General features: G+C 41.6%; 1 protein-coding gene across 2 annotated transcripts in view; it reads left to right on the forward strand.

Annotated features, from left to right (window-relative positions):
- Positions 1-213: 213 nt before the first annotated feature.
- Positions 214-24,360, forward strand: part of ME1 (malic enzyme 1) — a gene marked incomplete at its 5' end in the record, with an annotated part of 159,008 nt that continues 134,861 nt past the window's right edge. The window contains one exon of one of the 2 annotated variants that reach the window (XM_082302613.1): positions 214-831. In XM_082302613.1, coding sequence (XP_082158739.1) covers positions 727-831 — 105 coding nt within the window. Of the gene's footprint in view, positions 832-1,226; positions 1,365-24,360 lie in introns of those variants that run through there. The other variant, XM_082302614.1, reaches the window with a different exon arrangement.

The following is a 24,360-nucleotide window of genomic DNA, read 5'->3' on the forward strand; positions in this document are numbered from 1 at the left end:
GGTACAAACCAGATAACACCTGCTCTGCCCCAGTTCTCGCCATCCTGACCAGACCTAACCCCAATCACCACAGCTGAAGCCAACCCATAGCTAATTACATCAAACATGTGCTCCTAACTGTAACAAGCTACGCAGTCTGTCCCCTTCGGGAAAGATTGTATTTCATGGCCATTTAAATAGCAGAAGGAAAGTGAAACTTGAACGTCACTCAAGCGCAGAGGCCCGGCTCCTGCGTGTGGCCGCGCCCAGGGGGTTCAGCTGAGCTGCGGGACCCTGGCCGATGGGGTCCGGGCGCGGTGCTCGGCAGCTCCCGTGCCAAAGCCGGCGTGACGAGGCAGAGCCGCGCCTGCGAGCCCCCCGCAGCAGGGGATCCCAGACCGGCCTGCTTCTGCGGGCGGCCCGGACGGGCTCTCCGCTGCGATAGAAGGCAGCGCAGCCTGCACCCCATAGATCCCCGGGCAGGGCTGCGGGTCCGCACCCACGCTGTCCCTCGCACCTGGGAGGCCGCCCGGGTGTGCGCGGAGCCGCCGGTGACTCAGCGGCGCCCCGGTGACCCCCTCCCGGCGGCGGCGGCGGCGCCTCGCCGCGGCTCTGCCCCCTCCCTCTCCCCCTCCCTCCCGGCAGGATCATCCCACCCCGCCGGGCGGTCACCTCGGCAGGAGGAGCCGCCGCTTCGCCTCCGCTCCCGCAGCGACCTGACGGCAGTCAGCCCCGCCGCGCCGCGCCATGCAAGCAGGGAAGGCAGCCGAGAAGAGGCGGGACGCCGCCCGGCCCCTGCAGCTCACCATGAAGAGGGGCTACGAGGTGCTCCGCGACCCCCACCTCAACAAGGTAGGGGCGTGCAGGGCAGGTGCGCCGCTGGGCGAGGACGGCGGCTGCCCGCGCCCTCGCCGCGGCCCCCGCGGGTGACAGACGGTCCTGCCGGGCGCTGCCTGCGGGGCCGTGGCCGCCGGGCCGCCTGTCGCCGCCGCCACCTGTCACGGCGCTGCGGCTGCCGAGCGCCCGGGCCGCCCCCGCGCAGCGGCCGCCGGGCCGGGGGCGGCGGGCGCGGGGCAGCGGCACTTCCTGCGGGCCCGGCACCGCTTCCTCTTCCTTCGGGCGGCGGGGGGCGGCCAGCGCCCTGCCCGGGCCCGGGGCGCGGAGCCGTCCCCGCGGTAGCCCCCAGGGGAGAGGCGCTGCAGCAGCAGCACGGGGAGGAGGATGCTGCTGAAAGTTACGCCGCTCTGATGCGAGTTCCTGCTGCCGTGCTTGTGTGTTCCCGGTACCTTCCTTCTTTTCCAGTTCTCTTTTCCACTGATGCCCCACCTCGTTTCCTGCGGACAAAAGTGGCTGTTGGTGCTGTCCTGCGTTTTCTCCCCTGGCAGGTGGAAAATGTGTTTATCACCACTATTCCTTTTGGAGCTCTAAAATGCAACTGCAGTTTCCTCCCTGCTCTGCATCAGCAAATGCAGTCAGCTTTTCTAAGAGATGCTATAGCACAGCAAAACCTTTTGGTGCATTCCTATTTTGCTTAAGAATGGTAATTCAGCTTGATCAAACTTTCTAAATGTGTAAAACTAATCTGGGAAAAATAAAGCTGAGTAGACAAGTGTTTGCACAATTGCCTTGATAAAGATACAAAGTTTAAATAGTAAAATAATTAAATTGGCATGACAAGCCCTGAACTTGCTGCCAAAATGAAAAATAGTTAAGGTAGATAATAAACCACACCTAGCACATGAAGCCTTAGTCAGACTCCTGCCTCCAAATTTCATCTTGCACATTACCTGGAATGGTGCTCTGACTTGTACGTATCCATTAGAATGTATATGCAGTCATTTTGCTTATTGCTGAGTTGGATAAATTGACAAAAACTATGTCTCTAGTTTTACTGTATAGGTTGACTCATCACTAACAGCTCCATGTATTAGTTTGATGAATAGTGCTTTTATTAGTCTTGGTGCTTGACTACAGAGTTTCCTTAGAGGCTGTCTTAAGTCTGTGTGTAGGCCTGAGAAGGTCTCCTGAGGTCAGGTTAAAGGAAAATTAACCAAAATATAAAACTCCCAAGAAGAAACCAAGGAGAGATTGTTTTGCTTGGGGTTGCTTTTAAGCAGCTGTAATATTAATGGAAAAAGTGTGATTCAGCATAACCAGGAAAGCCAACCCAACAGAAAACTCACCTTGTTTTAAGAAATAAAAAGGGGCCTGTTCTAAAATGCATTGACTAAAGGGCAGTCAGCGGCAGGCTCATTGCTATGGTTTTCCCCTCACACACCGTCATCTTGCCTCTCAACAGCATACTGTAAGGGTGGGTCGTCACAGATGAGGTACTAAAGAGGGAGAGTTTTGCTTGATTTTAAGTTACAGGAGACAAGAGTTAATTACAGGATATTCTGAGTTGGAAGAGACCCACAAGGATTATTGAGTCCAGCTCTTAAGTGAATGGCCCGTGTGAGGATCAAACAGACAACTTTGTTGGATTAGCACAGTGCACTTTCTGGGTTAGGCTTTATTCTTTCATACCCTCTCAGCTGTGGTATAGCACACAGGTACTGTAGAGCAGAGAAGCAGGAAGAGGTAGTTGTTCATTACCAGCCACATCCACCCAGTGAACAGAATTCCATGTTAGAAATGCTCATCTGAAAAATCTGGTCTTCGTGCCTGTGAGAAGAGTCTGGTCCTGGTCAGGTCAAGGACAGATAATCCAGTTTTCTGACTGAGACAGGTGATGTTTTTGTGGGTGTAGATGTATTACACCCTAATATATGTATATACACTCACACCCTAATATGTATAATAATATGTATTTGATTCTGTGTAGGTGCACTAAATTCAAATATATTGAGGACTGCCAACATGGTTGTCAGTTTGATAGCTTGTGTTGATAGGCTTGCATGCACACATGGAAGCTGCTACTCCCAGTTCACTTTCTATTGCCAAGGCTGTTAAACAAGCATCAGGTTGCTGAGAATTCAATGTGAAGTAGATAAAATATCTGCCTTAATGATTCTAAAGTACAGGGATTTTTTGCAGTCCTGCAAGGTGCCAGAACTTTCTGCTATCTTGGCCCTGTTGACGAGTTGCAATTTCTTAGGATCAGCACTTTCTTTTGGGTATGGTGCCAGTTTTAAGAGGCCTATTTGCACGTATGTGGCAAAAGTAGACTAAAAGTACTAAATAGTGGTGTCTAGCAGTGACTTGTAGGAAAAAAAGGCAAATGATGTTTTCAGGGTCTCTTAAGACAGATACCCTGTAAACCAGGTAAAACTGAATTGTGCTTCAGCATGTGGAAGCTTGGGGCCTGTGTCATCAAATAACATATTCCTGTTCTCAGACAAGTTGAAAATTTTACATGGAACCATTTATACTTGAACATCTTAAAAACAGTTGTAAGAAGAAATAAGTGCTAGATTTAAAAAGAAGAAAACCCAACCCCAAAACTGTATGTCCATTTAGGTGCTCTGTTTAAGTCCCCCACTCATACAAGAAGAAAACTGGATTTCTGCATGCTCATCCATCACTTTTTATACTTAACCTTCATGACTTGTCACAAACATGTCCAACCTTCACTGGGAGAAAGTTCAATAAAAAATATTTGGTGGTTTTGTGATTTATTTCCCCTCACTTTCCACACCCACACTGCCCTTCCCACCCCCTCCCCCCCCCCCCCCCCCCCCCCCCCAATCCCTCGGTAAAGCATTTTGGGTTCATGGGTGGTTTGTGCCATCTCAGCAGCAGTGATACATCAAAAGTCATGACAAACAGTGGATTGTAACAGACTGAATTTAATTACCTGAGGATGTGTGTCCAAGTCTATGGACAGTAATTGTAATTCAGTTTATTGTCTGAAATTTTAGGCTCTTAGTGTTCAAAAGTGTGTTTAGAACATTTCTGGTAATTGTCTGTCCTTTTCCCGCAGGCAACCAACACATTGTAAATAGCAATTACAAGGAAAACAAACACAGTTTCACTTCTTTTCACTGGAATAGATTTGGCTGAGAGTTGTATGCTCCTTAAGCTGATGAACTACAGAAGTGTGGAAGTAATTTGCTCTTTCCTACTGTAAATCTTATTTATGCTTTATTCAGTGGACAAGGTTACAATCTTAAAGCATGCAAACAGTTTAACATTACAGTTGCATCTTTAATTCTTTACCTTTTAATATTTAAGCAAATCACATTTTCCAATAAGCTGCTTATTTCCAGAATCTCAGTGTAAAGATAGACAAACATGCATTTTAATAGAAAACTTTCCCAATAGCCTGTGTTAGTTGCCAAGTGTAAACTCTTCCATGACTGAGAAACTTTGCCATTGGAGAAATGCTTTGTTTCCAGGCTGCTTTTGTATTCTTGCAGTGCAATTCAGTGAGCAGTAAATAAGGGATGCTATTAAATCTGAGTGCTGGAGGACTCTTTCTCCTCCCCAGATTTAATTTTAACTCCTCTACTGCATGACTGCTATCATCCTTGCTGAGTATAATGTGCTTGTGAACTGTTGCTCCCTCTTTTTTCCTTTCCTCTTATTCACATTGCACTAAAGTGCTGGAGGATTTCAGAACAGACTGTCTGATAGAGCTGCTGAATATCTGAGAGCTCCCAGTGTCCATCCCACCCGCAATTGCATTGGTGTTTTATCCTTACATCTGCCAGATGTAATGCCCCTGGATCTTAGCAGGTTCTCAGCTAAGTGACATTAGTTGTTGGCTGGAGTTGATTGTCGGTGCATTGACAGGTTTGTCTTGCATACTATTAATAAGGACAAAGTATTGGAAAAAGCACAAAGTATTTAAATCAGATTATTTTATCACTTTCTTCTATTTAACGTATACAGCTTACAGTGTTCATTGCCTCCAATACTTTGCTCCTGACATAGTAGGTAAGTAGCTGTGGTTGGTGTTATGTTCTTTTCTGCCTGCTGGCCTCCAGTTCTTTGCTTGCAGTTATGAAATAGAGTGCTGAGACAGCGAGTTGGGAACAAAGTTCTGTGACTTGAATTAAAAGCAAATAAAATGAAGAAGAAGTTATGCAGTAAGCTATATAGCAGTAATAGCAACTGAATAGTGGTATAAGTTGTCAGAGGAAGCTAAAATCTGGAATTGTTTTGCTGCAAAGCTGCTTCAGGCATTAAAAACAATTTTCAGTTGTGTAATTTTATTGTGAGCTTCAGTAGTTGAATACAAAATTGACGTTTTTACTTTTGATTGAGGAATCCTATGCCCATTGGTTATAAATGCTATTTGAATAGAAACATTAATCCTGGCACAGAGCACCTTGTAGGCAGGATCTCTGTATTTAAAATGGGTTAAATGTGCCTTTCTACACTAAGTTTTACAGAGATGCTGGCCAGAGATCTTGAGTGTTGTTTTTTTAATCTTACTTATGGATGCTGACAATAAATAGGAGTAGAGTTCACAGAGTACCTACTTCTGTCTAGGTAAAATAAATTGCAGAGAGTATTTGTGCTGTCTGCAGAAAGCATATCTTGGAGTACAGAAGTTCTCACTTTGCATTCTGCACTTTATATGTCCAATTCTGCTGAACCAGTGTTTTGTATCAAGCTGTTGCTGAAAAAAATAGAAGTTGCGGCTGTAGGAGGCACAAGGTTCTCTCCCCCCAGCCCTGCTTGTGAATGGGAGGAGGAAGAGACCGGTGTGTGACAACAATGTTTCTTATTAACCCATGACTGGAGGTTAAAATGTGCCATCTTTGCTTTGTCATGCTTTCCTTTCTTGCCTGCTTAGGTGGGCTGTGTATTTCATTCATGACTTGCTTCTGGCTGCTGTTCCCCACACCTGCAGGGGTTGATGCAGAGTTTCATGCCAAAGGTCTCCTTGCTCCAGGCTCTGATGTCTTAAGTGGCCACTGCCAGTGTGCTAAATACCATTACTGATGGAGGTCTGAAACAGAGTATTAATACCCTTCAATTAGGTCCTTCACTAAGTTTTTTTCCAGTTTATAGTTGAGAATTTTACAGTGGAACAGCTGCTTCGAAGAAGGTTCCAAAGCATCATTTAGTGGAGGACGTGATCCTGGGGTTTCAGTAGCAAGTGGTTTGTCCTCCCTGCAAATCTGAAGAGCTCATGTAAGGTGTCATTTGTGCTGCCCTGGCTGGAGAGAATGTACTGAGGTTGCCTGTATGCTCTGTGGCTCATCATGGCTGGAAGACTAGCAGGGAAAGGGCAGAAAAGAACAGAAATAACGCTGTTGGTTTGTGTGCCTCTCTAATGAGATTGGTTATACAATAATAAAGTTTGTTAGTAGTAGACCATTAGTTAAACTTTGTTTGAATGTTCTTGTCAGTCATGGAGATGCTTTTTCTGTACTTTGTGCCCAGACCAGGCCTGGCCCATGAGTGGGAATAGTTTTACAGAAATGATCTCTATTGTCTGGTTTAACACAACATCAAGGAGCTAAATCTGGTATAGGGAAAAGGCAATAGAATGTGGGTAGGATTACCAATTTGCAGTACATGGTAGCCAAAAGTTTGTACAGGAAACTGCAGACAAACATGACACAGCAACCATGTATCTACAAACTAGGATAGGTGGAACTTGGAATAAACTTCCCCGCAGACAGCTAGAAGTAGCAAGACTATGCATTAAATTGCAGGAGACTGGGGAAAGGTTTTGGTGCTCCCAGGCATTTTACTTGACATAGAATTCAAATATTTAAATAAAGATGCTGATGGTTTCTAGTCAGAGGCAGAGGATGAATTTAGCTTGACACTAGAATGTTCTGCCATACCATTCAGGGAGAAGAGTATTGCACACAGGCACCAGCACTGCTTTCTAGAAGGGCTTGCAGTCATGAGAAATCTACCTTACCCAACTGATATATTAAGTGTTATTTACTGTTGATGTCCTATTCTCAAAACCTATGCAGTGACTTGTGGTTCTGAAATTGCAACTATGCAAGCTCTCTGTGGAATGTGTTGTATGTCTGTTCATCTTCAAAAAAAAAACATCAAAGTCATGGATGAAGTCAAGGAAGATAGGGGAAGCCATCTAATAGATGCTTTAAGAAATTGTCAAAATAAATTGAATAATTTTTATTACTATTCACCCTATGAAGCCTGCATAGATTAAACTGCTATGTCAGGCACTCATTTCTTTACCTTCCCCTTTCTCCCCTCAGTAGCAAATTTATCCTTTAATTGAGAAATAAATGATTGCTGTCAGGCATATTTATACTGAACCTCCATGAACTTACATTTTAGAAATATTTATATTTTTCTTTTTTTCTAGAATGAAATTATATGCTTCCAGAGAAATAGGAAAATTGCTGTGTAATTATGTGTTGGGTTATCATTATATCTAATTTTCTGATTTCATGACATGCAGCAAAATAGTAGGAATTTTAAGGTTGTCTCGAAGGACTGTCAGTGTGACGCACATCACAGATAGCTCCAGGAGCTGCAACTGACAGGATCTCCCAGCCATGGGAAACCTAAGGGCTAGACCATACTCACAGATAAGCTCATGGCTTTTATGAGGATGATAAATTTGTGTAGGAGGTATTAGGGAAAGACCTAACAACCTGATTCTAATACCGGTTTTCATAGTGTAATGGTAGAAGGAATGGCGAATGGTAGAAGGATTCAAGAGAGGAAGCTGCTGCAAAACTGGCATGAAATTAGCCCTGGTGCATTAATCCTTAAAAATACCCAAAAAAACAACCCATTGTCACTTGGAGAGTTTGAGCTCCTTTATCCTCCATAGATTTCTAAAGCTTGTTTCCTAGCAGCCAGTTTATAAAGAAATGTTGAAATATTCATAGTTTGCAAGGTAAGTGGTTTTGTCTAGTCTGACTAATTTGTTTAAAGTGATGAATCTTATAGTATCTCCTTTTATGTTTAATTAAGATGACTTTAATAGTCCAACTCTTTGGGTGATTTCAATGGAAAAAAATGCTGTGGAGAAAGCTAGATTTGTTTCTGTTTAAAACAGATATTTTATTTTGTCTGAGAATTACTTATGCATATCCCTTGGTATAGATTATTTTAGGAGTTAAAAAAAATAACCCCTGAATTGCATGCATAAGGAAACATGTTTTGGTCTTAAGCTTTGCTAAAGTAATTTGTTGCATAATTCCGGAAGCAAAAATCCTGCCTTAGCAGAAGGAGGTCACGGGGCACCCGGGAGGCACTCCTTGCAGGGCACTCTGTACATTCTGTTGAAATCAGTGTAATTTACTTGAATACTGTTAGTGCCTATTCCTGTGTGAAACAATACTCTGAGCAGGACCTGAATTTGTTTACAGTTTAGAGGAAGCAAAGGAAGCGTGGAATAAACACTTTTTATATACATAAAGAACACATAACATAGAACTGAAGAAAAAAAAGCTCTTATGATCTGAATACTTGTGACTTTCAGCCAAAGATGTGGAAATATGTCAAGATGTAGTTGTCTAGTGAGAGAACTCAGAAAGCACATTCGTCAGTCCTAAAATATAAATGAGGCGTAGAGCAGGTATGCATTTTATCATTGCATGCTTATACTTAGGTTTTTACTTACTTCATTGTTTGAGTAGCAGCTGTTACCCATTTCTGGCTTAGAAAAAAATCTTTTCAAAAAATGAAGTTTAATATTAAAACTAAATCACTGTTCTGCTTCTTATCTCTCTTATCATTACAAGTGGTTTGAGAAATTGAAAATGCCTTTGGGTCAATGTAACTTTGCTTAAATAGATGCAGTCTTGAGTCTTCTGTTATTATTTAAGATTCATCTGTCTTATTAATGAATTGTGTTTATCTTTGGAACAGAGTAGGTGCTGTGAGGTATGAAATCATTTTGGTATCCAGTTCAGATTGGATATCACAGTTTAGTTTTCTTCCTCTTGTCCCCTGTGAGTGATACCCTTTTAAGTTTGCTTTTGGCATGGAGTTTAGATAGTACTGCTCTGCATGAGAAGAACAAGAATTATTTTGAAATACATAATTCTTTTTTCCACAAGAAAGAGGCAAGAGGCACAAGGCAAAAATAATTCTGGCTTTTTAATGACCAAGAAAAAAAAATTGCCTTAAGTCAGTCCTGGAAAGGAGCGCATAGTGGTGATTATGAAGCATGCTATAACATTTACAGTACTGGTGTCTAGCTGACTTACTGGATTTCATCCTCCAGATACCTGACTTTGCAAAGCAGGTTTATGTGTGTGGGATGTATTTATGAAAGAGACAGTAAAGCCTCTTTACCTAAACAGTAAAAAAGAGTTCAGTAGGTACAGATAAAAGTCAGAATAGAAGAATATAATATTGTCCAAGTAAAATGAATAACTGAGTTTGCCAAAGCACTTAACATTGGTTTAATTTGACTTGATTCTCTGCTATTGAAAGGCAAATTTATCTGCTGCTATTTACAGGAAAATAGAAAAAATTGTGAAAATTCACTTTGAAGTTTTGATTTTGTGCTGTAGCAGTAATTTGAATAATTTCCTAGGGTCCTTAGGTTTGTGTAGCTTTGGTTTTGCCCAGGCATAAGCCACTGTTAAAAGTCATGTCCAGGAGAAAGGGCTGGAGAAGAATGAAGAGCCTTCTTTGAGGGGATTGGGATTCAGCCTCTTGGACCTTCTGCAGGAGTGAGATCTTGGCAGCAGTTTGTTCTTATGTCTGTCCAGTCTTTTCAGTCTTCCTCAGATCATATGTTTTAAGCGAAGCGACTGCTTGACATGTTAATTCCAAAGGTTACTCTGAAACTCTTCCCTTGCTTTTCTGTGGAGCTCATGTGGGACAGTTGTCCTTTCAACTCCAAGACAGCATCTGCGTTTGTTTCAAGTTGCCTCTGTCCCAGGAGTGTTTTGAAGTTCAGTGATGCAAATTTGTGACTTACTATAGTTTTGGAAGAGCATAAAATCAGTGTGGTTTATCTCTTTTTGTGTTGTTGCTTTTTGTGAAGACAGGAGTTCATGATAGATTCCCTAAGGTTGAGGCTTACCAATTGCATTGCTTCTGTAAATGAAATCTGGACAAAGCATTACTCTTGTTCATGTAATAGAGGATTTGGCATCTGCCTGCTTTTTTAGGTCAGTCAAGGGTCAAGTAGAAAAAGAGCTTGCTAATTCTGAGTTATGTTTTTTAATTCCTATAGAGCATGCAGATTCTTACATTTAGCACAATGCAGCGGTTGAACTAAATGCATCGATTGTAGGTGAGGATAAGTAAATTGTCTCGGGTTTTGAGACAAAACTTCAGGCAGAAACACTCCAGAATGAGTGTTCCTCCCCTTTTCCTCCGTCAGTGAGTCAAATGGGTCACATGAAGTGAAAGTGGGGAAAAAAACCCAAACTGTTTATTAACACATGAACAAAACAGGGTAGAACAGGATAAAAAACCCCCTCAAAATACAACAAGTTCCCGGAGAGGGAACAGACACGCAGGCTCGGACCAGCTGGGGCCACCCTGTGGGCCTGGCGGGGCTACCCCACAGGCTCCCCGGACCGGCAAGGAGGGAAGGGAGGCAGTGAGGCAAGGGGAAGGAAAGGGAAAAGAGAACAAGAAAAAAACCCAACAGAACCTTTTGCCAGCTAGCTGGAACACAAAGGAAACAAAAAACCAGCACAGCGCTCCTGGTGCGCTCCCTCCTGAGCCCCGCGAGCTGCTGGGCTGAACCGTTCAACGACCCGCACTCAGCCCTGTGGCTCTGGCCCTGCCCCCGTGTCTATCTTTAAGGCACAGCATCCTTGGGCATTGAGCAGACGGTTAAGGAATAAAGCGGCTTCATAACATCACCCCAGGACATAAATAAATCTGGGTGTCTCTGTAAAGAGGTATCAGAAAAGGTGTCTTACTGTACTGCAGTACAAAGAGGTCTTGCAGCACTCATCCTCAGCAGCTGCTTGAAAGGAACACTTTATCTAAGCTCAGAAAAAGTAGAGCGTCTCACTTTGCATCTTACCTGGGGAACCATAACCAGGGTGGCTCTGTCTCATAGCCACTGGTGTTACATTTGCTGTAAGAGCAAAAGTGTTCCAGGTCAGGACCCTGCGTGAAACTGGAGCCTCTGCGTTCCTGCCAGGCTGTTTGTGGTACTGGGCTCTTGTGCTTCTTGGAGTACAGAGATAAACCCTAAGTAGGAAATAAAAAGTGAGTGCTTACTTCTGAGGTGTAATTCTTGGGAAGAGAAATATTTCTGTAGGATTGTCATGGGTTAGCAAGCATAGTCCCGGAAGTGATGTTCTTACAAAGGAGTGCTTACAGCTTCCTCTGTGACCTAACAGAACCTATCAGCTGGCCAGTTTGAATATGGATAATTCTTTGAGCCACTTAAAGTTGTGACTGCCTCTGTGATTCACACTTAAGAATAGGAAACTCTGAGGCAGAGCCTCTCTGTCTCGTTTCTGGTGCTGGCACAGGTGGCTGCAGGCCCCGTGTGGGGGCCAGCGGGCTTGGCCCAGGCCCTGCTTGGGCCAGGCCGGGCCGGGCCACGGCCATCCTGGAGCCGATGGACCTGTTCCAGCCATGGAACGCCCCCCATAGCCCTGCTGTGCGCAGACGGCTGGCTCCCCCTCTCCAGTGTGGCCAAGATTCAGCTGAAGCTGCACCACTGTCCAGCAGAGATCGTATGACCAACAGTGATAAGCTTCATTCCAGCTGCAAGGCCGAGGTGAGATTAACCCTTTTAGTGCTGTGAAGAGCTGAAAACCTGAGGGAGAAGAGGAGATGCTTAAAGCTGAAATTCTGTTGTAAAGCTATGATATATCAGAGTACCCGTTGTAATTTCATGAAGATATGGGGGGTGGAGTGTTCAACTTGTACTCGTGAGCAAAAGCACCTGCACTGAGATAGGCAAATGCTGATGCAGCTGTAATTTCATGAGAAGTTTGAACAGGGAGAGATGGAAGCGATGAGGACTTTTGCTCCAAATGGGAAAGGAGAAAACCTCAGTTCCTAGAGGTGCTCCCAGAGATAGTCCTAAAGATGAAGATGAGGAAGACCCTTTGCTCCCAGGGAAGGAGAAGGGCCTCTGTTCTTAGAAATGAAATGCTCCCAGAGATGGGTGAAAAGAACTGTTGTTACTGAACGGCTCAGCCTTAAAATTCTACCCCAAAAACTTCAAGAGTGGACCCTCGAAAGCAGTTGTGGGAAAAGCTGCAAGTTGGGGGAAGGGACTCACATGCGAGCAGAGACTCCTCTTCCTAAATGGATTGAACAAAGTTATTTGGAAGTGGGCAGCTGTCTCGTTGTGATAATGTTTTCATAGCATGGGCAAGAGAGACTCCTCTTCCTAAACGGACTGAACAAGGTTATTATGGAAGTGGTAAACAGACTAAACATCTGAAGGGTTGTCTTTTTACATTGTCACTTGGAGAAGGGAGAAAGGTGGGGGAAGGAGAGGAGTTCTGAAGCTGTGGTATGATTTTTTTTTTTTCCTCCTTTTAGGTCTGTTAATAAACTTCTTTATATTCTTTCAAGATTGGTGCCTGCTTTGCATTTCTCCTAATTCTTATCTCACAGAAGGTAAACAGTAATGAGTATCTTGGACCAAACCACTACACTGAATTGGTGTTTCTGCCCAGTTACAAAGCCAACCTGCTACAAGGATAAAGACACTCATCCTTCAAACTAAAATTATTTCCTAAACTTCTTACTTTTGTGTAGTTTATGGCAAGAAGTAACTTTCTTCTGGTTCTTTAATTACCAAGTCCTCTAACTATGCTGCAGTAAGGAGTAGTGGGTAAAACAAAGGTAATAAGAATACATGAATATAAAAAAGCATCATATATAGTTGTCGTAATGTACCAGCAGCAATTTAAACAGGGTATGTGGCTGACAGACACCCTTTCTGGTTTGCTTTGAGGTACACTTGACAAATCTTTAAAAGCTTTCTTTGTCTTACTTCAGAACTGTGTAATGCGTATGAGTACCCACATTTTCCTCTCTTAATTAGTGAGCTCTGCTTCATCAAGAGAGACAAAATACTGTAGTAGATTGGGCACTGGACTGGAAACTAGGTCATGCACTAAGAATATTAAATCTTAGTCATTTAGTTTTCTCATCTGAATAGGCAAACAGCATTTGAGAAGTGTTCAGGATGAAAAGTAGTATGAAGTACTTGGTCTTGTATAATTAGTCTTTGTAGATAATGCTTACATCATTGTCTTTATACTGCTATAATCTAGTTTCTATTTACAATTTCTTTCCTTGTGGGGGGAATCATCTAATTTTTGCAGTAATCAGTCAGCAAACTGATAGTTCTTTAAAAGTCGCATCTAAGTAGACCGATGTTGAGTCTATATAGTCCTGACATATTTTAACCATGTCCTTTTACCTTCTGCTGTATTGCAATTAAAAGTAGTGAGGATATTAATGGGTATGCAGTCTCCTGCACATACAGTTTCCTAGATCCATGAAAATCATTAGACAGGACTGCAGATCATGGCCTGTGCTGAATGCTGGGGAGGGGGGGAATGAAGATCTGAATAGGCAGGAAGAACTCATCCATCTGTGTAGCTAAACCTGCTCCTGGCTTCAGGCCATGCTGTGCCACATGCAGATTAGTTCCAATTAGATGAAGTGGTAGCTGACCCTTGGCTGCCTCCTCTAAGCCTCCTGGTCCTGGGCAGCATTCGGAGGGTTGCCTCCATTCCCTCTGAGTGAGGGAGAAGAGGTAAGATAGTGTTCAGTATTTATTACCTGAATGCCTGGGGAAACTCAGGTCAGTACTTCCTGCAAGAAATGGTATTTTAACCTCCAGCTAGGCACTTTTCAGTAGTTTTTAACTCAGTAAAACTTCACTTCTTTAGGAAGCTAGAATTCATGTCTCCAGTACTTAAATGCATGTCACGATGTGAATGAAGGCTGACTTTCTATGGGTATATTTAGCTGTCTGAAGATTTTTCTAGCTATTGAATAGGCAGAGGTGATACAAATTTGATGCCCACTAGTTTCCCAAACTTAGGAATTTCGATGTTGATTCCCTAGAGAAATTGCCCTGCACAGAAATTGCGTATACAGGCTGAATAAAACCACCTTGTATGATGGAGCTGACTATTACTGTCAAAGATACTTTTTTAAAATTTTTTTATTCTTTCCTAAAATGTGCTAAAACATATATATGCCTTCCAAATAGAAGGAGCTGCATACATTTTCTTTAGGTATGAATTCTTATGATATTCTTGGAAATTACACTTCTGTAGTGTAAATACTCAAGAAAATAAGATTTTTTTTGAAAGATAACTCAATGAAGGTTTAACAGTTAGCAAAATAAATCTATTTTCACATCAAAATATAGAATGATATCTTAATCCTCTCATATTTTGTAATAATTTCTTAATTCAAAGTAGATTACTTTTTTTCTGTTGTGGGTTTCAGCAGCGACCAGAAAGCCTACATGACGAATTAATATCTGTGAACCTAATCCTGCAAATAATTATATAAGTGGCTACAGAAAGGTAATGCTTGTCTGGCTGTGCTCCAACTTGCCAGCAGTGCAACTCTCAAAGTATACATGGTAAGCATTTTTTTTTGTCCCTGAAAATACTTACATGCATCTATTTACTTAAATACAAAGAAATAATCTTTCAGCTACCATGAGGAAATGTGGCACATGCATAAAAGCCCCATTATTTTGTACTGACCTGTTACTTACACTTCATTACTTTACATAGGCGAAGCTGCCATGTGGAGAACAGAGCAATAGGGCAGTATTAGACATACAGCTGTAGAGATCCAAAGCTGGATCTGTGATGGTGAGTCTGCTCTGCATTCCCTGCATCTGTTATCCTCAGCAAATCTAATTAATAATAATAATAATAATAAAAACCTCATTAATCCCATTTTGGTGCTGTGAGTGTCATGCTAGCACTGTCAGAAATACAGCTTGGGTTAAAGGTGGTATGAACACGAATTTTTCCTACCTGTCCTGTCCTTTCTTCACTCCACATTATATGTTGTTATAGGCAAATGGATTTGTTTCCAACACAAAATAAATGTTTGTTGGAGCAGAACCTGTTCTGGCTGGAAACTTCTTTTGAGTCATAGCATGAAGAGAGCCTCAGCCTCTCTAGATCGTGTATGCTGCTGTTCCAGTCTGCCTTGAAATGAGTAGTTAAAGGAAAATGCAAGTTAACCATTGAGTGGTTTTGTCAGATGTGGCATATGGGACTGCAGTATTTGAAGTAATCACAACAGCATGTCTTGGTTTTAAAAGAATACCTTCTAAACAAAATTAACTCCCCCTCTTAAAGTTTTCTATGCTAAGGACCTTGCAAAGAGAGTATTTTTATAAACCTTTTCCATGATTTAACTTACCCAGTTTAGTCAATGCTCTGATATTTTATCTGTATAGTAATTTTTGTCATAGCATGTTAGTTTAATTTTGGGGAAAATTTCTTTTTTGGTGTATGTTTATTGCACTGCAATTGGCCTATCTCAATGAGGCTTTCCAGTGCTTTGGCCCAGATTCATCTGGCTTACACAGATGTATGAAACCAATGTGTGCTCACTTTTTTCCCTCCCCTGTCTCAAAGAGTACATCAGCAACCATAATAATGTATACCAATTAAAAATTAAAGTGCCTGGCATTCCTCAACATGAATTAGTTGTTTTCTGTCACTAGAAACTGCGATGCTTCTTGAAATGATCCTTTTTTCTGTGAAGATTTTTGTCTGAATGCTGCTTTGTGAAAGAAGCTTGTAATATCGCAGGGAATGTGATTGAAATGTTATTATAAAACCATGGTGTGATTCCTGTCAAAAGGGATCTCAGGAGTCCAATCTCCTACTCAAAGCAGAGTCAGATATAGAGAGAAGACAGGTTGCTCAGGGCTGTATCCTGTCAGGTCATGAAAATCTCTAAGATGGAAACTGTACAGCTTCTCTGGGCAACCTGTGTGTGTATTTGTACTCAGGAGGAATTTCTTTTTACATTATATTTAGTCTGAGCCTCTCTTTTATCTCATGTTTGTTGTCTCTTGTCCTTGCTGTAGAGATCCTGGCTCTGTCTTCTACATAGCCTCAGCATAGTTGCTGGAAGGCTGCTCTTAGGTTCCTCCCAAAACATTCTCTTTTCCAGGCTAAAAAAGCCTAGTTCCCTAACTGGGGATGTGCTTCAGCCCAAATCATCTAGTTGGCCCCTTACTGAACTTGCTCCAGTTTATTGATGTCTTTCCAGTATTAGGGACTCAAAGTTGGACTCTGCAGCCTAAAAAGTGCCAAGTAAAGCAGGATGGTAATTTCCCTCAGCCCGTGGCATACTGTACTGCTGCTGATACAGCCCAGGATACCACTGGCTGTCTTTGCCTGTGCACACCAGTGACTCCTGCTCAGTTTGCCATCCACCACGTCCTTTTTGACAGACCTGCTCCTCCCCAGCCAGTCAGTCTGTCACCAGACTGAATCACTGCAGCCTGCACTGTTTACTTTCTGGGTTGCAGCATTTTGCATTTGTCCTTGTCGAATATCGTAATGTTCCTGTCAAGCCATTCCTCCTCTGGGTTGCAGCATTTTGCATTTGTCCTTGTTGAATATCGTAAAGTTCCTGTCAAGCCATTCCTCCAGGCTAAGTCCCTTTGGATGGCAGCCCTGCTCTTGGGTGTATCCACAGTTGCCCCTGTTTGGTGTCACCTGCAAACCTGGTGAGTTTGCACTCCACTGCCTCTCCAGGTCATTGATAAAGATGTTTAACAGGACAGGTCCCATTACAGACTCCTGCAGCATTTTTACTGGGAGGTGCAGTAGACCCATTAACTGATTCCTTGTGAGCCCTATCATCCAGCAGCAGCTTTTTACCCATCTGGTTGTCCACCCATCTGCATGCACTGTAATATCCCAACTTGGGTGCATGGATTTTTTGGGATCCAGTTGTCAAAGCTTTGCTTAAAGTGAGATAAATGACAAATTCTGTCTTCTCTTGTCCCTAAGTGCAGTCATTTTACCGTAGAAGGCAATCAGGTTCATCAGGGGTGGTTTACCCTTGCCTTAAGTCCAGTCTGTAATGTCCTGCTTGCCGCCTTCTGTTCACTTAGGATCTTGAACTGTACTACTCCATGGCCATTCCACCTAAGGCTGGCATTGATTATTGTATTCCCAGTCAGGTCTTCCTAATTTGTGAAAAGCCAATCCAGTTCTGCATCACCTCTGACTAGCTCACCCAGAATCTCCTGTATCATCTCTGACACTTTCCAATAATCTCCTGGATTGTTTGTGTCCTGTCATGTCATTCCTCTAGCAAAAATGAAGGAGATTAATGACTATCATAAGAACAGGGAACTGTCATCTAGAGACTTACCTTGTATGTACTCAAGGAACAGGAACAGTTTTTCAGCCTGATACCTGATTCCTATTATTGCTACCTGCTGCAGTCAGAGATTTTAGTTACTTGACTAAGCATTTATATTCTTATAAAAACAGCAGGAGGAGGAAGAGATGTTTGCACACACATAGCCTATGTGCATGACCTCTATGTCAAACTTGTACATTTTGTTGAATAGGAGTCTCTTAGCAATATTGTACAAGTTTTGGAATACTGTAAGAAAAGAGAAGTTATTGTGTTTCTGGTTCCCCTGCTGCTATTTGTGGAATTTTGAAAGAGTGATTTTTTTTTTTTTTTTTTTTTTTTTTGTATGTGATTTTGTAATCATCAGTTCTGTAAAAGAAATAGAGAGTAACAGGCAGCTCTTCGACAAGCTGGGGAAAAACTTAGTTAAATGTTCATTCTGTTTGTGGAAGTAATTGTTGTGGGGGGAAGGTCTATGAGAACCTTCTATTTCTCATCCCATCCTGCTCTTTCTGGCCTGAGAGGAGGCCATCTGGGGCTGTTTCTGAAGGAAAATTGTAGTAATTTCAAGGAATTCTTCTAATAACTACTAAGTGGACAATCCCATCATCATTAAAGAACTTAATTTCACAGATTGAGAACCTTCTGGCTTGGTCTACAGAGCAAGTAAGCTTTGATGATTTTATTTCTTTCACTTTCCATACTCCAGTTGTTTTTACTCTCCACAGCTCATTTAGGCGTTGGTGCATGGAAATTAAACTGCAAGCCACAGTCCAAGTGTGCTGCAGAGGAGACATAAAGGAAAGGTTTGAAAAGCCTCCATACCAACTCTGTCAAGCTGTCTTCTGCTCCACTTGAGTGAATTGTTAAAGTAGCTACTACCTCTGTTACTAAATAAAGTAGTACAAAAGCTGGCTATGGCTGCTTGAAACTCCCCTGGCTAGCAACCTACAAATAGGCTGCTGTAGCTGAGAGTTCAAAGCATGTAGAAAGGATGGTCTGTCTTGCTGTCATAACTGATTTCACTCACTTGGAAAAGGGGGCAATCGATCTTGCTAGAATTCTGTCTCCGATTTTTGGAATCTTTCATTCTCTGTTTTTCCTGTCTATTTTCCGCTCTCAGCTGTTCCCATGCCAAGTACCTTTCTTAAAGTTGTTTTACAGCTTTGAGGTCTGCTTGGATTCTCAGTGTTTTCTGGATGCCGTAACAGTAGCCTAGAGGCTGAGACTCAGAGTCACAAGAATAGTTGAAAGGGACCCCTGGAGCTTATCTAGTCCAGCTTTTTTCTCAAAGCAGGGACAGCTTCAAAATACTACAACATGTGTGAATGTGATGAAACCGGAACAAAAGGAGCCCAGTGGAACTATAGGCTAGAGGAAAGGGGGATGCCTTATGCTTTTACCTTTGGGTTCCTTAAAATCTTGTCCCGCTGCACTGAATGGTTGCTGAATGTGCTGTCTACTTCAAAGGTGTAAAGCAACCTCCATGGCATTGACTGGCTAACTGACCACCTTCCTTGCTGTGGTCTTAGACCCTCAAATGAGCTGGAGCTCTACAGGCTCTTGGTGACTAGAGAAGAAACTTGTCTGCTAGAGGTTTTCTAACTATGGAGTTACAAGAGATACGAGTAAACCATGAAGTTTGGCTAGCAGTAAGGGAGACATATTGGGGCTGCACTTGACCTAATCAATGATAATAGAGTAGAAATAGCACAAAAAAAGCCTTTATGAATCAGAATCTCCACTGATCAGGAACCTCTTAAGGGAGAAATCCAAAATCTGCTGCTGTAGTTTCTCTTGGAGTTACAGGCTGTTTTTTTCAATTTGCAGTTGTTCTGAGTCATGTGCAATTCTTATGACTGCACAACTCAGAGTAATTTAATCATATTATTCTTGCTTATGTTAACGTGTCAGTAGAAATCTAACAAGTACGTAAAAAAAGAATGTGACATTTTTCTTTATTCTGTTGGAGAGAAAAACAGAACACTTGCTGTAGCCTGTGGTCATACTAGAATAGTTTCCATACCAATCTCTTGCATCTTAATTAAAGTTATGTGCTCACATGTATATATTTGCTAACGGTATGCAAGTAGAAAATGCTACGGTTTATAGCCTGTATTTTCAATAGCAGATGGCATAGATCTGTAGATCAGACACCCACAGTATACAATGTTATGTATTGTTTAATGAGAATTTGAGGTTTGGAGCTATTAAAAAAAATGTTCTGTTTTTTGTTTGTTTGTTTTGTTTTCTTTGTTAGGGAGCAGAATATTTGTGGTGGTTTTGTGTTTGGTTGCTTGGGGTTTTTTTTTGTACTTTTGAGCTAACTGTAGTCTGATCCCATGAACTGAATGTCTGCTTACAGCTCAGACATACTAGATGAGCTCCTGGAACCTATTTTTTAATTGCTTTTTATCCAAAAAGAATTCCCTTTGAGTGCTCCAAGACTGTTCCACAACATGAGAGAAATACAGTGAGTGGTGACAGCCAGGAAATTTGATTCAAAAAGCTTCCTCCTGTTCAAGCAAAATACCTAATATGCATATACCTAATATGTATTATTAAGAAATAAGGGATTAAAAACCTTTAGTTGTTGGGGTTTAGGCAATTCTATAGGCCCCAACATGTTTTAGTGCAGTAAAAATGTTTCGTTGTATTTTTTAAATGAACACAGATGTATGCTGTGGTTTACATCCATGCAAGAGAAGACAATAGCCTTTATACAAATTCACTTTTATCAGATGCAATTTATGATGTTGCTGTGGCTCATAGTTAGTGCTGATATACTGTGATTTGTTTCTGCTTGAGCAACCATCCTTCTCATTACAAGGAAGTGAGAGAATTTCACCTATAATAAGATCAGTGAGATTAGACATGTACCAAAATGTGGGCAGCACTTTCCTGGGAGTGTCCTGTCATTTCTCTTCCAAGCTGTCATCTGCCCCAGGTGAGTGAGTTGTTAAAACTAGCAAATGCAACTTAAAATTCTACTGGCTTGCTACCTACAGATAGTTTGTTGTAGTTGAGAGAACTACGTTATTTCATAGAGCGTAGTAATGAAAGAGTGAAAAAATTGACATGTGGACCTGCCAATGAATAACATGCTTTTGCTTTTTTCCACTTATACATGGAAGTAGCTTAGAGAAAACCTCCTCATTTGGGAGCAGTGCTTGCTCTGTATGAATATGACAGGGTCTCTGAGTCAGGGTGATGAAAATATTTCTGCTGTGGTTACTTTACCTGGCATTCTAAAAATTAGGTGGGGTCCAATGTCCATAGCTACTAGTCTCATATGCATGTAGTAACATACAGTAATCAAACCGAGTGCTGAAATTCCTGTACTTCTTATCACTTCTGCATGGCTATTCCTATCTTCTGCCTAATGTTTTGATAAAGGACGATTTTATAAGAGATATTAAAAAGAATTAAATAGCTGATTGCCTTTATGCTGTTAAGCTGGTAGTATCATGTTATGAAGTCTGTCTTGCTATTGCTTAGTGCCAATTCAGATGCAAACAGTTGCATCTGATCTAGGGTTCAAATGAGGAAGAGTCTACCAGCCTTATTCACCCATTGCTGACCTGCTGTCAGGATCCTAGTCTGTCTGCAGCTCCTCATGCTGGCAGGAACATACAGCATTTAAACTCCCAAACTCTGCTGGTTTTGAAAAAAAATTTGTAGGCATTCCATTTATACATTTTTCTGTATATTCATTCGAGGTACGAACCCCATAAAACCAATTAATAAAGGAATCTTAGAGCTTGTTTTACCAAAATGTGGAAATGAAGAACAGAACAAAGAATCAGCTTTTTAGGTAAACCATGTTCTGACAGCTTGTAAGACCATCTGCAGGCCGGCTTTTCCAAGAATTCTCATAGTATGGGAAGTGCGGGAAAGAACAGACAACAGTATTTGTATTCATTAATACTGGTGACGTATCCTCTGATTTTTTTGGTTCACTGATGTGTGTATACCTAGGAAAAAACCCAGAATTAGAAAGTCCTGTATTAGAACGATCACCTGGAAAATTTTTTTTTACAGGGTTCTGTAAATCTTTCTGATGGTTAGACACTAATCCTTGACAAAATATAAAACATTCATTTGTAGGATATAGAGCAGGTCTGGATAGGGGTTTGGGAAAAAAAAAGGCAGAATACAAATAATGTACTACAGCATTTCTAAGTGTCCCAGCCTGAAAGGTTTCCAGAATGTTTTTTTAATTGTCAGAGTAGTTAGGGTTTTTTTTGTATTTCTAGAAGAGAAAGCTGATGAAGTGCATGCAAGAATCACCTCATTCAAGGGGCTGCAGCACTACAGGCTGTATAAGTGTGTTCTACTGGGAAAGTGTCCTGACTGATGTTCCATTTCCCCTTCCCTGCTTAAAAAAATGACATGTGTGACATTGCTATCTGCTCTCCCTTAGCAAAAAGAGTAGCAACACTCATAATTTCAGACATGGTACTGCATTAACCAGGGTTATATATTAGTCTCCATTTCATTTGGTTGCGAATGCATGACCAGATTGAAGCAGTTTGTGTGTGTATGTGTTTAAAGAGTGGTTTGCACAGGCTGTTGAGTAGAAACAAGACAGAGACCAAAATTATTTAACCATACTTTTTAATTTTTATGGCAATGTTGTGAAGAGCTCTTGAAGGCTTTCTTGGGGAGGGATGGGCGGTGATTTTGTGGAGGGCTGAACAGGGGCTCTGCCGATGCAGCTGTGTTGGTAGAGCCCTCTCATGGAGGTGGGATGTGTGCCTGCAGGAGGAAGCGTTTCGTCAGCGTAGCTTTGCTGCTGTCTTAGAGAACAGGAACTGATCTTCCAAAAGCATTCTTCTGTTGGCACATCCAGCAGGGCTGTTGCTCATGTAGCTGCTTGGCTGGAGTTTGTGATATCCTCCGTGCAATCCAGACTGTGCTGGCTTTATGTGGGCTGGTCCTGGAGCAGACGTAGAGGTCTGCCAGGTCTTGATATCTGCAAAGTTTGAGCTAAAACAACGTGAGAGAAGGATCTGTCTCTCTCTCTCTCCTTCTCCCTCCTCCCTTGCTGACACTTCTTACCATCTGTAGTGTTTAAAAAAATAGTATTCTGAAGTACTTTTCTGTATGCAGATGAAAATGATCCCTTCTGGAATTCTACCTTAAGATATATTAGTCAATTAACAGATACTGTAGGGAATTGTTGAACTGTGAAAATTGCAGCTGTTTAACAAGACAATGTTGGTAGGTTTGCTAATCCTCTCAGAGTCAGTGTACTTTAATATTTCTACAGCCTTCTCTGGCTTTTTTTTTTTGTTTCCTTTTTTTACTTAAAACTGTTCAAGGCTCAGAATTGACATAAAAATCCCTCCAGCAATGTCATTTTTTTACAAAGTCAGACTTTAGGGTTTTTTTCTAATTTGTCAAATAATGTGAGTAAACACAATATAAATACTAAGAAAAAAATTGTCTGTCCCTAATTATCTAAGAACGATGCTGAAACAAGAAATTCATGTTGGGGCTTTAAATATTTCTATGATCTAACTTAGAAGCAGTATTAATTATAGTTATGACAGTACAAAGAACATGAGATGTCTATCTTTCAGCCATTAGTAATTTAAATTAAACTATTGATAACATGATGTTGTTAATTAGAGAAAATGAGGTTAGATTAATCTTCCCACTTTTCATAATCCCAACTAAAAGTTTCTCATGGAAGACCAGTAGATGCTACTACAAAAATTTGCCTCAAAATTGAAAAGTTTGATTCAAATAAACATAGTAAATCTGCTAGTAATTATCAGATATTTATTATGCTTTCTTTTGTTGCAGTGTATTCACCCATTGAACAGAGAAACAAATTAGCTGCTATATTCTGTCCAGAAAAAGATGAAGTTAGAAGAGGTTTCTTAGAATCTCTTACTCATTTTCTAAAATGAGAATGTGAAAATAAATACTTACAATTATCTTTAAAGAAATATTTCTGCAACTTTTTTTTTTCATTTTTATAGAATTAATGCACACTTATCCTTTCAATTTCTAAAACCCTGAATTTAGAGACAAAATACAAATCCAAACCCAAACAAACCCCATGATCCAGAAAATCCTATCAAGGACCACAGGGGAGTAGAGGTTGAAGGAAGGCCAACCACGCCCAGGGAAGATAAGGAAAGAAACCATATCTCAACAATATGAGAACAGCCTTCAAAGAGAAAGTTGAAGTTCATGTGGGTATTGCAGAAATTACACATGGCTTGGAATTTTACTTGTGTGAGAGGAGACTTAGGAGCGATGTCGGGAGCTGCTCAGTTCAGACCATTACTTTTATGCTCTACTTATGATTTCTGTTCCACTGGGAAGTAGAACAAAATTATTATTTCAGATAATGAAATACTGTGGTTAAAGCATAATGGGCTGAACAATTTAGCATCTGTATGAATAAGCTGTGTAATGAGACAGACTGCACTGTCTGCAAGCCTGAGGACTGCACATGTTAGAAGGCCGGCTGCTTTTTGGAATGACCTAGAAACGATGGAAAAATGGGCTGACAGGAATGCCATGAATTTAGATAAAGGCAGATGAGCAGCCCAGCAATTAGGATGGAATAATCCTGTGCAAGAGAACAGGCTGGGAAACAAGTGGAAAGAAGGCAACCCTGTGGGAAAAGACCTGGGTGACTTGGTGACACGGTGAAAGGGTCAGAGGCCAGGAAGACAAGTATGAGTGTGGGAAATATGAAATAGGAAAAATAAAAGAAAAAATTGAGGACAGTCAATTGCAGTGGGGGGCTTCTTAGAGAGAAGTGGAATCTCCATCCTTGGAGAGACTCAGTACTCTCCTAGAGATGATCCTGAGCACACTGGCTCAGCTGGACCTGCTCTGAGTGGGACTGGACCAGTAGACCTCCTTAAGGCCTTTCCAAGCTGCGTGATTCTCTTTTATTTGTGGTTGTCATGAACTATATGCACATAATAATGGTTTGGACTTCATGGATAACTACATTATAAACATTTGTTCTCTTAAAATTATGTCCAGTTGCTAGCTGTTTTCCCATATTTTTTAAAGAGACTTTGTTCAAATTGATTCATAGTGGTGACATCTGACTTCTATGGAGCAATGAAAACCTAATTTAAATGAGTAAGGATGGTTCAGATGCTTACGTGTGCACTTACAGGTTTTATGAGTTACATG

This window comes from Coloeus monedula (genome assembly GCF_965178545.1).
Source record: "Coloeus monedula genome assembly, chromosome: 2".
NCBI lineage: Eukaryota > Metazoa > Chordata > Aves > Passeriformes > Corvidae > Coloeus > Coloeus monedula.